This window comes from Gambusia affinis, linkage group LG13, assembly GCF_019740435.1.
Source record: "Gambusia affinis linkage group LG13, SWU_Gaff_1.0, whole genome shotgun sequence".
NCBI lineage: Eukaryota > Metazoa > Chordata > Actinopteri > Cyprinodontiformes > Poeciliidae > Gambusia > Gambusia affinis.
In genome coordinates this window covers 8,957,535-8,971,845 of record NC_057880.1, presented here as the reverse complement: position 1 = coordinate 8,971,845, position 14,311 = coordinate 8,957,535, and the positions used below count along the sequence as shown (strand labels likewise).

Below are 14,311 nucleotides of genomic sequence, written 5' to 3'. Positions count from 1 at the left end.
AAAACAGGAAAGTAAATGAAGTTTGCAGGGGACGAGAAGGAGGGGCCCCGGCTTAGGCTCCTACATGTTCATAAAGAGAAGTTTCACTCTGCTGCACCTCTCCTAGCGGGCTGACGGAGGACTCGACGATGGAGGATGAGGAAGGAGACACATACCCAGAAATGAGGCGCTTTACTCAGCTGTTGCCCTTCCCCAGACACCGCTCCCAAAGTGACATCTCAGGATTTCGCTCCAGAGTGTTGTTCAGGCTCCGGGGAGCCCGCTCAGGTAGGAGACGACGCTGCCTCACCCCTGGTTCAGATACCAATGGCAGACAACATTGTGTTCGAAAGGGACAGGTTCATTTATTTGAACAGACACGTTACTGTAATATTTTTTATTTACACCCTGTGTAGCTGATTTTTTTTTTCTTTTCAGGTGACAAACCAAATGTCTACTAAAGCATCACACTTGTAGTAATTTGAACACATCCGACTTAAAGCTTGTGGGCTCTACTATTGTTTTCCTAAATTATAATGAGGATGAGACAAATAATGAAACTTTAAACAAACTGACTGAAAGACATCACTTATGGGCTTTTTGGCCCTTATTTGCAGCAGAAGACCCACTCAGGGTCCAGTGGCAGGGTATCAAAATGGCTTCAAAAAGACAGGACGACAGAACCAGTGGTATAACGCCTCAGCCATTGTGGTAACCGCACATTTATCCTCCCCATCTTTCTCAAATGTCACCGTGACAGTTTTTGCAGCCTGCTGCCCATGGCTGCATAGAGCGCATACCTGCTAATGTATTGACAGTGGTTGAAACCACTTCCTATAAGCCAGCTCCACAACTTTAGCCTCATTCTGCACGAGTGCACCCATTTGCCATCACTACTGATGGGTTGATACCCATAATAATGCACTGCTTTTCTAAAGAGATCTTCCATGTTCTGCGGTCTGGTTAATCCGTTGTAGCATCACTGTCATGCGGAGGCTTCACTGCTTCTGCCTGTCTTGCACAGGAAGTATTGAGTGTTTATGTTTCAGCTATAATTACAGGAAATGGTTGCTGGAGCAGTTAGAAAACTGGAAGTCCAAAGACTAAATAAACAACGTTATAGTTTGAACTTCTAAAAACCCAGAGTGTATAAAGAGTTTCAAAGGCCTTGTGTTAACTCTTCTACATCTTCAGATACAGTCCCACGAAGTTCTTCATAGATATGAAGATATGAATATCCGCTTTACGTACATGTGATATTTCCTGAGAGTGAGGCCAAAATATAATTGGACCTGAAGTTAAAATACTGCCGTTTTACCATCGTTTTCAAAATTATGATCGGTGTTACAAAAAGAAAACAGAAGAGGGAGCCGTTTCACCATTATACTCAGTGATCCGTTTGGAATTTCACTAAAACTGCTTACGCTTACAAGTGTGTCTCAATAAATTTGACCATCCTCTAAAAATTTATTTAATTTAGTAATTCAGTTCAAGAGGTGAAATCTATCGCTTAGTTTTCACTTCACAGATTGCTGTATTTGAAGCAATAACAAAACAAAACAAAAAAATCCTCATGGTTGTGTCATCCATAAATTAAAATTATTGTTTTATATTTGTATGTAATATAAGAAAAATATTGATTTTGGCCTTTTATTTGTTTGTACAACTAGAAGAACATCAATTGATCCGTACAAATATGAAAGTTTCTTTTTTTTTTATCTGACGTCCCACGACAACTTTCACTGATGTTATGCGCAGACGACGCTCCTTAAAATGAATGTTATCACAACAGTTTGTAAATTGAACGGAACTAGTGCTTCTCTTATGCATAAGAAAAATATGTGAATATCACCGATTGTCCATAAAAGTGATTTATTGAGGCCAATAAATCCCTTTAGTAACTTTGATTGGATTATATGAAAGTAACAGCTCCTTGGATATTTTCTGAAAGCAACTGCTGCTCTCACGATGCTGCCTAAGCAACACTAATCCCACTCTGACAACTGCACAAGATAATAAAGCAAAGCAACAATATTCTGTGTGCATTGTAACATCTGTGCTTGCATTAATTTTCATGTTTTCACTTGTGACGATCAGTCAGGCAGAGATGGCCGTCAGCCGAGCTTTGTTAGTAGCAGATTATCCTCCAGATGGATGTATAAAATAAGTGGAGGAAAAGACAAGGAGAATAGGAACAAAAGGAACAGAAAGTCTCGATTCTTAACTAGATAGATGGAAGTCAAAGAGCAGAAGCAAAAAAAAAAAAAAATAATATGTGGTGATTAAGTAGGAGGAGGAGAGGGCTGCAGACAAAAAGGCAAAAAAGCGGCATCATCTTGCTGGGAGCTGTCCTCCTTTCGGGTATCCTTCCCAAAATAACGCTGATTACAGCCCCTTTGAGTCGGCAATAACTACTTGTTAAAACATTGAGTTGTACAGATAGCAGCTCTTTACCCCTCACTTCCCACACATGGTCTATCCTTAGCCTCTGCTGTGGCTTCTGTTAAAGACTCAGAAATAAAACTCTGCTCTGAAAGAGGAATGCGGTTATGAATGCATGACGTTTGAAACACGTTTCAGCTAGAAATCTTTCATGACTAGCCGTCGAGAAGATTTACATCACATGTGCATCTGAAAGCTGATTTTAATTGACACTCTGAGATAAAATCAAACTCTACATTTCCTATTTTAGATAAGTTAGATTTAATATGATGATGTCCACATGATGATGTCACAGGTTTGTAAACTTCTCTTAAAATGAAGTACACTTTCGGATGCATTTTAAGGCACCACTTTCAAAAACACATTTTACTATCTTCAAGTTTTAAATTTTGTGTTTTTTTTTTTGTGTTTTTTTTACATTTTTTTGTTTTGTTTTATTTTTTATTAAGGAACTCTCTTTTGTGTTGTTTTCAAATCTAGAAAAATTGGGTGAATTAGTTGCTGATATCTTAAATTTAATAAGACAATTACAGTGTGACTTACCCAGCCCCTGGTCACAGTGGAATTTGTTAAAAAGAAGAATGGCATCCCATCACGCTTTAAACATGTAACACAACATTTCAGGAAAAGAGCATTACACTAACAATCACAGTTGCAGGAGTGTGATTGTGTCGAGCTCCTTATCAAGACATGGGCCAGCTGTAATTGTTGGAACCATAATTTCTTTACCAGGGCATTCTCTTGTCGGAGAATGTCCTGGTGTCTGTTTGGTGCCTTAATTGTGTAAGTGAGATGTTGTAACATGACCTTAAACCATTAGGACATTCATTCAACTGTTACAATTGTCCAATAAAGTAAAGTTTGAACATTTTTGAAATGCTCCAGTCTCCCAAACTAAAGAGTAAGTCATGCTAGTATTTGCATTTTCAAACTCCCTTGTCCTATTGTAATGAAACATACAACAAGAAAGGCTATTAAACAGTGGGTTCAAAAGATTTAGTAATTATTTTTAATGTTTATTCAGTCTTGGTCTGTTTTAAGTGGATTGTGTTCATTCTGTTCTTACATTAACTGGTGGAAAAAGAAAAGAACACTATGCTTTTTATTACCATCTGGTCTTGTGAAGTACTGGAGTTTTCTAGATTTCATCTTTCCATCACATAGGTTTATGTTCACCTGTGGAGGTGGGTTTTGGGGACGGTGACGAGCCAGTTGTTGTTTCTTCTCGCTCGTCGTGTGTCGCTTCGTCGGACTTCTTAAAAAGCCAAAGTCTCACTTATGCCGTTCGTCTCCCCTTCCATCTGTCTATCAGTAACTCTGTGGTTACTTACTAAGCCTTTAACTCTATTAATATTTGTAAAAATGCCTCAGCAGCAGATGAGCAGGATGTTAACTCTACTCTGCCCCCCCCCTCCCCCTGTAATGATATGTTCGTAGAGTAAGTGCGTGTTTGTACGTAATGGAAATGCCATGCTGACATAGTGGGTTGATCTGATATATTGGTGCTTAGGAAGATGAGAGAAAAACAGCAGCTTTGGGTTGTTTAGATATTAAGAAATCGGTGAAGAGGTTAGACGAGAGAAGATCAAATAGAAAAACAACTGAAGCAGGTAAACTTGAAGTATCTACAGTACACAGAGCAATTACACTGACTGATGAAAGGGAAGTAGCTCCAAACTTTACTGCATATAGCTGCTCTTATGCAGTCAATAACCTAATGGTTGTGTGGACATTATGTCTGTCTTACTTTAGACAGTGAAACAGTGTTCACATCAGCTCTCTATCACCCACACACCAGCTCACACACTGAAAAAAACAGCTTTTTTTTCAGTTGTCTAACATCAAAACTCACTTTAACACTGTTTGCATTGAGTTTGGTCCACGTAATTACTGTGGGTTCCAATCAGACGGGACCCTATCAAGTTTTGAATATGTCACTGTATTGGGGTGTGCGAATCTAAAGTGGGCATTTTGGAAAAAAGTCTCTGCAACATTACAGATTTCTTCAGTTTTTACTTTTTTATCAGACAAACTCTAAAGATCAAACAAATTCTTATTTTATACAAAGATAACTTGAGAACATTTAAAATATATTTTAGAAACGATTATTCAAGCAACTTTCAAACCCACCTGCTCTTGTGTTAAAATAGCAATTTAACTATTAACTGCATTTGTTTGGTTCAAATTCACCAATCAGATTACACACTGGCCTGATTACTAGGAGACGTGTGAAATAAAATTTTAAAAAATGACTTCAACAGTACTTTTCTGATTGCATGAACCACACTAAAAGGTCTCAGTAGGTGATGCTGATTTTGATAAAGCCAAAATCAAGAAAAGGTGAGAAGCAAAGAGATTAGCCCACCGTCAGATTCTCCTTTTGGGTTTGTGATCACAATAAGCTGGATGGTCTCAACATAGAATGGGGTCTGAAATTCCTTCATCAGTATTACACCCCCAATGCACCTTGGGAGACAGTCATAAACCCTCAACCTCTCTGACACTATGAACTCTATCAGCCAATATGGATTTGCAGAACAAATGTGACATAGTGGAAAGTGCAGCTGCCCCACAGAACATTGTGATCGTATAATTTACCAACAGACCATCTGATCTGAAAAATATGTCAGCAAAATCTGATGCACATAATAAGGTGCTGAGAATGGTCAGCAGCTTAGATTGTGTTTAAAACACTAGGACAGCGTCCAGGCAAGGCCGAGGAAGACAAAACAAAGTGTTGTCTATGTTTCTAGCAGGAATCCCATCAGCTATGCAATTCTGTAAATGTTAAGTGTGATCTAAAATGATGCTGTTGACAAAAATTTGAAAATAATCACAAAGCAAGTTTTAATCCTTTATGTCTCCAGCCAAGAAGAGCCACAATTCACACCTGGATACCAAAAGTACTCCAGCTTTGCAAGAAGGACAACCAAATTACTGCAGATCTCACAAGCCTCAGTTAAGATCAGTAATCATGATTCAACAAAAGAATAGAGACTTTGTAAAATCTGAATTCAAGGCAGAGTTCAAAGGCCAAAACAATGCTAGCCAGAAAAAAGATTCACCTCACATCTACCAGAAAATACCTTTAGGAGGTTGTGTGTCGTCTGACTTCTGGCATAATACCAACGCAGCATTTCAGGGTAAAAACCAGTATGTTTCCACTGTGAAACATGGTACTCTAATATTCTGCACAGTGTTGTCTTCTGAATGTGAATTTAGTTATTCAAATTCAGCTGTTTGCCATGAAACGCACCATTAGCCAGTGGTTTATTTTCTTGCTAGTCAGATCCGTTCTATTGCATATTTGAATCAATAATAATTTCCAACCAACATGTATTAAAAACTTACTGACTTCTAATTGAGTTCAATTAGAAAGTGTGTCCAAACTTTTGGTCTGTACTGTAGCTTGAAACCATAAGCCACTATGCCAGGTCAAGCCCATAACCCAATCTTGTCTGTGTCAACTCAAACTAGAACTGGGTCGTCAATATATGAGCAAAATGGCCCTGGTGGTATAGTATTTCACCCAGCAGTTTTTAAGATGTTTGTGTCAGAAGGAAACCTGAAAGCAACCATCTGTCTGCTCCTCTGATTTTGCTCTGTGACGCTTTGAGGTTTGTCTCTCCTCCCAGAATCTCTGAACATTGATTAGTTGGTGTTGCAATTTGTGCACATATTGTGTTGATCTAATGTGCGTTCAGCATGTGCTTTGTTTATTTTTGTCATGGAGGGTGCCATAATTCTCAGATATGGTCTTATTGTGTTACTAGGCAACAATCAGACTAAAAAAAAAACCCAAAAGAGGTTTTGTTTACAAAGTAAACTGTCAGCTAATCTGCTTCGAAAACATACCTCAGAGGTCACAGCTAATTTAATTACAATAAGAAAACAACTCAACAGTGACCATCTGAACACAAAATGTCAGAACCTGATTGGTGCATTTTGGCTATCACATTTAAAAAGTTCTTGGATATATTTATCATTCAGAGTTCACAGAGTTAAGATCTTCTGTGGTTTCCATTAATGAGTTAATTGCAAAAATAAAAAACGTCATTTGAAAAGCACAGACTTTTAAACCTATTCTTTTAGAAGAAGGATCTTATTGTGTAAAAAGTCCCTGTTCTGAAGCATTCTTTTACAACAAAACAAATTGAGCCAGAGTATTTTATTTTCGTTTCATCAATAATCAAGTTAAATTAAACATTGCTTTTAGCCGATACCCTTGAAAAATGCAAGAGTAGATGGCGGTGACGCTTTTACATTTTCTCAAGCTAAAGCTACAAATTTGGAAGTATTTTATTGGGTTTTGTGACAGACTGACACTGACAAAGCAATGCATTGTTGTGGTGTAGAAGAAAAATTATACATGGTTTTCAAACTACTTTGACATATAAAATCTCAAAAGTGTGAGATGGATTTTTAGATCAGCTTTTTTTTGCTATTACAGACGTCTTTCAGCATAAGCCTGTACCGCTTTCACACATGCAGAGGTCAAAGTAGTTTCAGCTTTTGGCTCAGGTGGTTCGCAGCATCAGACAGGTTTTCTTCCAAGATGGATGCATTTTTCTCCATCCATCTTGATATGAACAAGGTATTGTTTTACTTCCACTTTTGTTCTACGTTTTTTTTTTTGATACACATTGAAGTTGTTTGCTTCAAGAAAGTAACATTAACCTCGTGGTGCTCCTTCGGTTATGTGATACACCTCCTCCACCCCTGAGAGTGTCTCATTCTCCCCATTCTTTTTGCATCCTTTTGGGATTGCATCGGTTGGAACAAAAATACACAGAGATGGAGCCACGAGTAAGTAGGAAAACCCTTGACATCCAGGAAGATGGACAGAAAAGCAGGATGAGACGAGGGTGAGAAGGAGAGAACAACTGAGATGGAAACAAACATTAAGTTTTAATGCTTTTCATCTGAGCAAGTGCATTGAAGGAGGAGACACGGGCACACAGTGGTTGGAAACAGTGAGGGAGGGAGGGAGGGAGGGAGGGAGGGAAGAGTGATGGAGGAGGGAAGTGGAGAGAGACAGAGGGAGGGGAGAGAGCACAGGAGACGCAAGGAGACAGAAAACAAGGAGGACGGCGAGTTAGTGGAGGGTGGGAGGGTGGCAGAGAGGTCGTGTGTGTCAGGAAGAGGCAAGGATCAACTCGCACTCCTCTTCATATTCCCCCGTAGGATCAAAACATGGAGCATGACGGTGAGTTTCCTCCTTGTATTCTAAAAAGTAGCGTACTTCCCTGTCTGGCTGCGGGTGTGTTTGTTCTGTCTCTGACTTTATGACGTGTTTCAAACTTCCACATTTAAAAAGAGCAATGATCCTACACATCCTCTTCTGCTTCCTCTCACATACTCAACTTCATTCATAACTTATCTGTCTCGTTGGGAACAGCCGGCGCGATCCAGAATCAGAGCCTCTGACTGTTTAGCTATTGTGAAGATCCCTTGACTGAGTGGCGGGTCATCTGCCTGAAGCTTGTTTTTCTTGCACTGCTCTGCCTTTTTTTTTTCCCACAGCATGTAGTATTCTGGGCTCGCTTCAACAACAACATACAGTCACGGAAAATCCACAGCAAAACAGCATCCTCCGGGCATTAACACTCAAAACGCTAACGCTTCAGCTAGATCACCTTATAATGTTCGAATCCTCTTCACCAGTCTTCTGTTGTGACGGCCAGATTTTCTGTTGAGGCTCCTAATCGTGAGGAAATGATGGTGGTTCAAATCAAATGTGCTTCATAAGTCTGTGAACACTCTAGATTATTAACAATTGCGGGGAATAATGGAAGCTGATTTCAACAGAGGGAAGGATACTTGTTATGATTGATGATGCCTAGTAGTGTTGCCCTTTTTGGCCAAATCTGGTGCGTCAGTTCATCGGTTGGAGTAGAGCTGCAGAATAAATCAACTCTGCGTTATCTACTATAGTTCAATTACTGTTTACAGAAGTTGTCACAACATTATCAGTGCATTTAATATGAAATGTTTCTGCTGCTGTGCTTAAAGTGCAAATGATACACACATACCTTTTAGCACTAGAGTTCCCCACAGTGTGTATCCTCTCCTTTTTATGGAGCACTTCTTAGTGTATGATTTGAATATTGGGAGGGTGTAGTGATTCTTTTTCTACAGTGAAACAAAAAAATAGGTATTCATTGTAGACATAGCCACCATAACAACACTACTTAGATATAGAAATGTGTAACAGAAATGATCTTGGAATCCGAGGGAAGCTTTGTTGGACTTGAACGGGCTTAGCCAGAATCCATCTGTGTTCAGAGCTGTGTGTTTTGTAACAGAGGCGTGGGTTTGCCACAAAACAAATTGTTATGACTGCAAATTTGTGAATCACTGTTTTGCAAGGCAAAGCAGCCTCTGCGATCGTTCCTGCACGCATATGTGCGTGTGGAGTGCCGAACTTTGCAACGAACTCGGTGGTGGGTCGCAGTTCTTTGCTCCACAGTGCTGTGAAAACACACAGTGCAAATTTCTCCTTTTTTTGTCACACTGAACTGTTTAATTACATTGCTTAAGTAGTGCCTGTCTGGCAAAATGAAAAGTCATTTCCACAGCTTTAAGGCACCATGAAATCTCAGTGAGAGTCATCATTTACAAAAGATGACAACATAGAACAGTGGTGTCACTTTTCAGAAATGGACAGCCTAGCTAAACTGCTCAAAGAGTTCATGAACGAAAAAACACAAAAAAACCGAGGACTAAATCCAAAGCACTGCAGTTCTTGTTTTCTCCCAGATGAGGTCATAGTTGATGATTTGACCATAAGAAAGAGCTGACCAAAACTGGCATGCATGGGAGAATCACAAATGGAAAACAAGTGCTGATCTAAAAGAAAATTAAGCCCCATCTCACCATTGTCAGTAAACATCTTTGTTGAAAATAGTTTGTTAGCCTGGCAAAACAAGTGTGCAACCTTCTGGAAGGTACGTGCTCCCGTATATTTGGCACAAAAACAAACTCAGCATTTCTGAAATAGTAGGTCATACCAACAGTCAAACTTGGTGGTGGCAGTGTGGTGGTCTGGCTCTCCTTGAGAAGCTTAATGATTTGCCCCCAGAAAATCCTGAACAAGAATATCCAGCTATCCCTGAGTGACCTTGAACTCATTCGCACCTGAGTTAAGCAACAGGACGAAATTCACCAGCAAGTCTACCTTGGAACGGCTAAAACATGCAGTATGTTTCAATGTGGCCTAGTTAAAGTCCAGACCGAACTGTTGGGGAATGCCCTTAAGCAGTCTGTTCATGCTAAAAGAAAACCCTAACTCCCAGTGAATACAACACAGCCAGTTGTTAGAGGGAGTGAAAGACCTTATTCCATATTTTCAGGTGGCTTTAGAAAATGTCTTTCCTTAAATCAATTAAGTCATAATTTGAAAATTTGGTTTGATGATCAGTAACATTTTAGTGCAACAACAAAAAAGAAAAAGCAGAAGAAATGTGTCATGGGACTGAGCACTACACATGTTCCCTTTTTGTTTTTTATGTGGCTATTTTGTGTCAGTGTGACAGAGTAATTCCAGTCTTTATGTGTCTGTGTAATTATAATAATTTACTAGCGCAATTAGTTTATATTTCTGTGCTGGTAGGAGTGTTTTTCAACAAAAAGGCTATTGACCACAGTTGACAGCACCTTCACTTCTGCATTTAGACACTAAAGTTAGAAACAAAGCCACACCCGCAGCTTCAGTTATGTCACAAATGTTGCTTGAGTTTGGAGATAACTCTGCAGGCTTTAATAGTTAATAGAGGTGAGTCCTGCTCTGGTAAAACAACATAACTTTAGATTGATCTGCTTGTTTGGCAGGTAGATCTCTGGCAGAAATTCCTGCTTGCTTTTTAAAAGACTTAACTTCCCTTCTGTTTCTCTGTTGATCATATGCTGCATTTTTTTCCTACAGTTTAACTGAAAGCTTTTACATTAACTGATTTTCTTTTACAGAAAGTTTTATTGCACTTCTAACTTTAGATTGAATATGTGAGCTTCAAAATGTTGTGTGGAACATTTTGAAGCCTTACAGTGCTAAACCTGAGGACAGTGTGTGAGCAAAAACTAGCTGGACGATAGCCAAAGCAACCATTATCAACCACTGGTAGCCTACTTTAAAACAAGCCATGTTTAGGCTTGAAGCTGGAAGCTAATAACCTCACAACACAACTAAGAAAACATGGCGGACAGGCTCAAGCCAACTGTTTCTGCAGCTGATAATAGCTATTTGGTAAATGTGTGCACATTTTACCGTATAAAGTTGGAGCGTGCAGGTGCAGAAATAAAAGATGCGTGTTTACTCCCCACGTTTGGCTTTAACCTAATAAGATTTTCATCCAGGCTATGTTTGCACATTTTCCTTCAACCCTGACCTTTTTGTCCTACAGTTACTATCAACTACGCCGCAGTGTGCAAAGCTCTTTTCACGCCAGTGCTGCACCGTGCACTTCTTTGTGTCTCTCCTGCTTGCTTTGGTCTGGCTGCCCGGTCTGGCAGGATGTCAACTATTGATTTATGCAGACAACATTTTAGCAGTGATGGCAGCTTATGGGTTGCGCAGAACGGAATACAACAAACAGGAGATCGGATTTCAGGCAACCTGACTGGAAGATGTGAAGAGAAAGAGAAGCCAGGAGTCGTCGCTTGCTTTGGTCTTACATTAGAAACCCGTGCTGATAAGATCGACTAAAAATGGATGAGGGTGCATGATATTGTAAGCATGGGAGATAAAGGTTTATTTTAAGAATTGGGAGGCGCTTTCCTTTTCAGTGTGCGGGATTGGAGGGCGCGCAGTAACAAAAGCCCAATACCGATTGATCATTTGAATAATCAGCTGCCTGAACAAAATCACATGCAACCATTCAATTCATGTTTCATTGCACTGGAGAAGTGCATCCTTTTGCATCTGTAATGTATTTTATTGGACTCTTATGTGATAGACCAACAAAGAATAGTGCAGAGTTGCAATTTTTAAATTGCTTGCGCATCTGGATTCCAAAATATTTTCTCATTCTTATTTGCTAAGCAGCTCCAGCTCAGTCCGTTTGAATGAAGAGTCTATGAAAACCAATGCTCACAGTCTTGCTGCACATTATCACCTGGATTTAGGTCCGGACTCTTGAGTCATTTCAGCAATGTGCCTTTATCCATATTAACATAATTCTGCTATAGTTCTGGGTATATACACCCCAGACCTATGTCCTTTCCAAACTACATCTTCAGGTTTCCTCCTTATTGATCTCCAATCTTCTTCTAATAAACTCTGACCAGGATCTCCACATCATGTTGCTACTACTGCTGTGACAATAGCAGCAACATTTGTTGTGTCTCCTACATGTTTTCTTCTGACTAGTCTTCTACAAAGCTCACATTTGCAGTGTGCACATCTAATAGTTGTCCTGTCTATCCGATCTCCCTCATGAGATGCGGATCTTTCCAGTTTCTACCGTCAGTCCTTCGCTATTTTTTATTTAGGGACTTCAGCGAAAAGGGAGATGAATCAAGATGAAAGACACACATTAGTGGACTGAAATTGTTAAAGTTGATAGTAACTCCATTGATTTGGTAGTCATGGATACCTAGACCTGCAATTGAAGTTGAACAGTTAGACGAAAGAAGTAACAATCTTAACGGGTGAATGCGGTTAGGTTTTCTTTTAGACCACTCAAAAGATGCATCAGAAGATGAATCCATCAAAATTTTAAAGAGCAAAATGACAGGGCCCTTTTCCTGTTTGCGCAAGTCCTCACATATTGATCTCATTGATGAATCATAGAGAGCCGTTGTCTGCTGGGGCCTTTGACTGGTGATCATGCTAAAGGGCTGAAATGAAAATTTGATTTTAGTGCCTGTTGGTTCTCGAGCACGAATTTCCTTTTTTCCAAGGCCGTGTTTACGCACACAATATACTTTTTCTCATTTATAATTTAAAGCAATGGAACTCTGCAGGAATACAACAACATTTCATTGGGACTCTTCCTCCCTAATTTGTCTTTGCTTAGCTGGGTCGCTGGTTCTCGCTGAATCACACTTCTCTGTTTTGACAGTTTGGAGTCTGAGTCATGATCCCAGCGTGGCAATCTCTCAGCGTCGACTCTTTAAAGGTCACTCAGTTAGTAACTTCTCATACTCAAGCCATTTACGGACAAGCAGGAAGTTTGCAAAACAGGAGTGCTAGGAGTATGTTTTTCTGTTTTAGACTTCAGTTTGTTGTGAAAGTGCACACATGTGAGGCTCAACTGGGGGGATTGGACTATACCACGGAAGACATCAAGTTTAATAAATAAGTCAGAGAGGAGAGAAAGCCTCTGGAAAAAAAATAGCACTTAAACAATTATTATCTCTTGTTCTGCTGAGGCTACTACTTAATATTTGATGACTCTCTTCCTTCCTTTTCCCCACCTCTCCGGAACCTCGACTCCTTCAGCTGCTATGGTCTTTGAACGGTCAGTTGATCTCTGTTATTTAATACCAGGACAGTTAGGAACCAACTTCCTAAAAAAAAAAAAAAAAAAAAGAAATATCCTGGTAGAGAAATTATGAAAAGGTTCATGTCCATTTTTCTTTCTCTATTTGCAGAGATTACAAGTAAAAGCGTCATTGATCCAGGTTAAATCTAGCGGGAACTTTGTGCTCCAGCTGATTGGATCGTCACAAAGACAGTTAGAAGCAGAATAATCAATGCTCAAAAAGAGGCACTCAGATATACACAGAAGGTATCAAGCTAATTTTGGAAAACTCAAACTGTTTGCTACCTCGTGGTGCCTTTGTTTGTTTTGACTTTGACGGAACGCCTGTGAGAATGTCAAGAATGAAATCCTTTCACCGGAGCAGTTCAGTAAACTTATCAGAATATGACTAAACTTCTGAGCAATCTTTAAAAAGTTAACCACAAAAATAATGTTGAATTTAGTCCCAATTTTTTGTTTTGTTTAATTTAGGCAAAGTCAAATATGTCTAGAATCACATTAAATATGATTTACGATTTATTTTATTTAAAACAAGGCCAACAGGCAAACCTGTGTACACTAAGTGAAACTCCACAACACACCAATTTGAACACAAAACATAATATATAGTGTGATTAAAAAAAATGATTCTTAACCTTTTAACTATTCCGCATTACGCAACATTCCAAAGACAGATTTCAGTGTTTTTTATCCTGAATTTATTGTTACAGAAATAGACAACGCAGTACAGTCTTGTGAAGAGAAAGAAAAATAATACACGGTTTACAAGGTGTTTTATGAAAAAAAAAGAACATCTAAAAGAGGAAATGATTGTAAACAAAATTTAAGCTAAGTCCGATTGAACGTAGAAAACATTTGTGAACACCATTTCATAATTTTCACATTCCTAAAACCTGGACTTTGGCTGAGCTCAACCAATGTATTGCAGCTCTGGCTGAATGTTGAATGTCTATAGCAACCTATAACTTTTTTTCCCCCTGGATGCTAGTCATGTCTTCTTACAGCCATCTTTCAACAGTGACCTTTTTCCTATTTTTTTATAACCTATTTCATCTTTAAACTTTAAATTTATCTGTGACCTTTCTGGTGTTTTTATTGATCTTCCTGATGATTTTTGTTCCCTTGTGTTCTTTACCAAGTCTGAACTGTTCATCTGATAATTGTTCCTTAACACACACGGCCTCCAATAAATTTGATCAAACAGAAGAAGTATATAATATCACATCACAGTCAATGCTAACACAGTCAATGCTAACACAGTCACTTAGCTCTGTTAAGCGCTCTAAGTAATTCCATCCCCCTGTTCTGTCTTTATCCTCCCACCTCCTCCAGGACTTCCTGCATCTTCAATTATCCACTTCCATCTCATTCACTAATGACCTTCCTATAAAGCTGTAGCTGTCTCCGTT

General features: G+C 39.2%; 1 protein-coding gene across 5 annotated transcripts in view; it reads left to right on the top strand.

Annotated features, from left to right (window-relative positions):
* Positions 1–96: 96 nt before the first annotated feature.
* Positions 97–14,311, top strand: part of phactr2 (phosphatase and actin regulator 2) — a 49,631-nt gene continuing 35,416 nt past the window's right edge. The window contains exon 1 of one of the 5 annotated variants that reach the window (XM_044135653.1): positions 97–267. In XM_044135653.1, the coding sequence (XP_043991588.1) occupies positions 129–267 (139 nt within the window). In that variant the 5' untranslated portion in view covers positions 97–128. Of the gene's footprint in view, positions 268–7,536; positions 7,628–14,311 lie in introns of those variants that run through there. The other 4 variants (XM_044135651.1, XM_044135652.1, XM_044135656.1 and 1 more) reach the window with 4 other exon arrangements.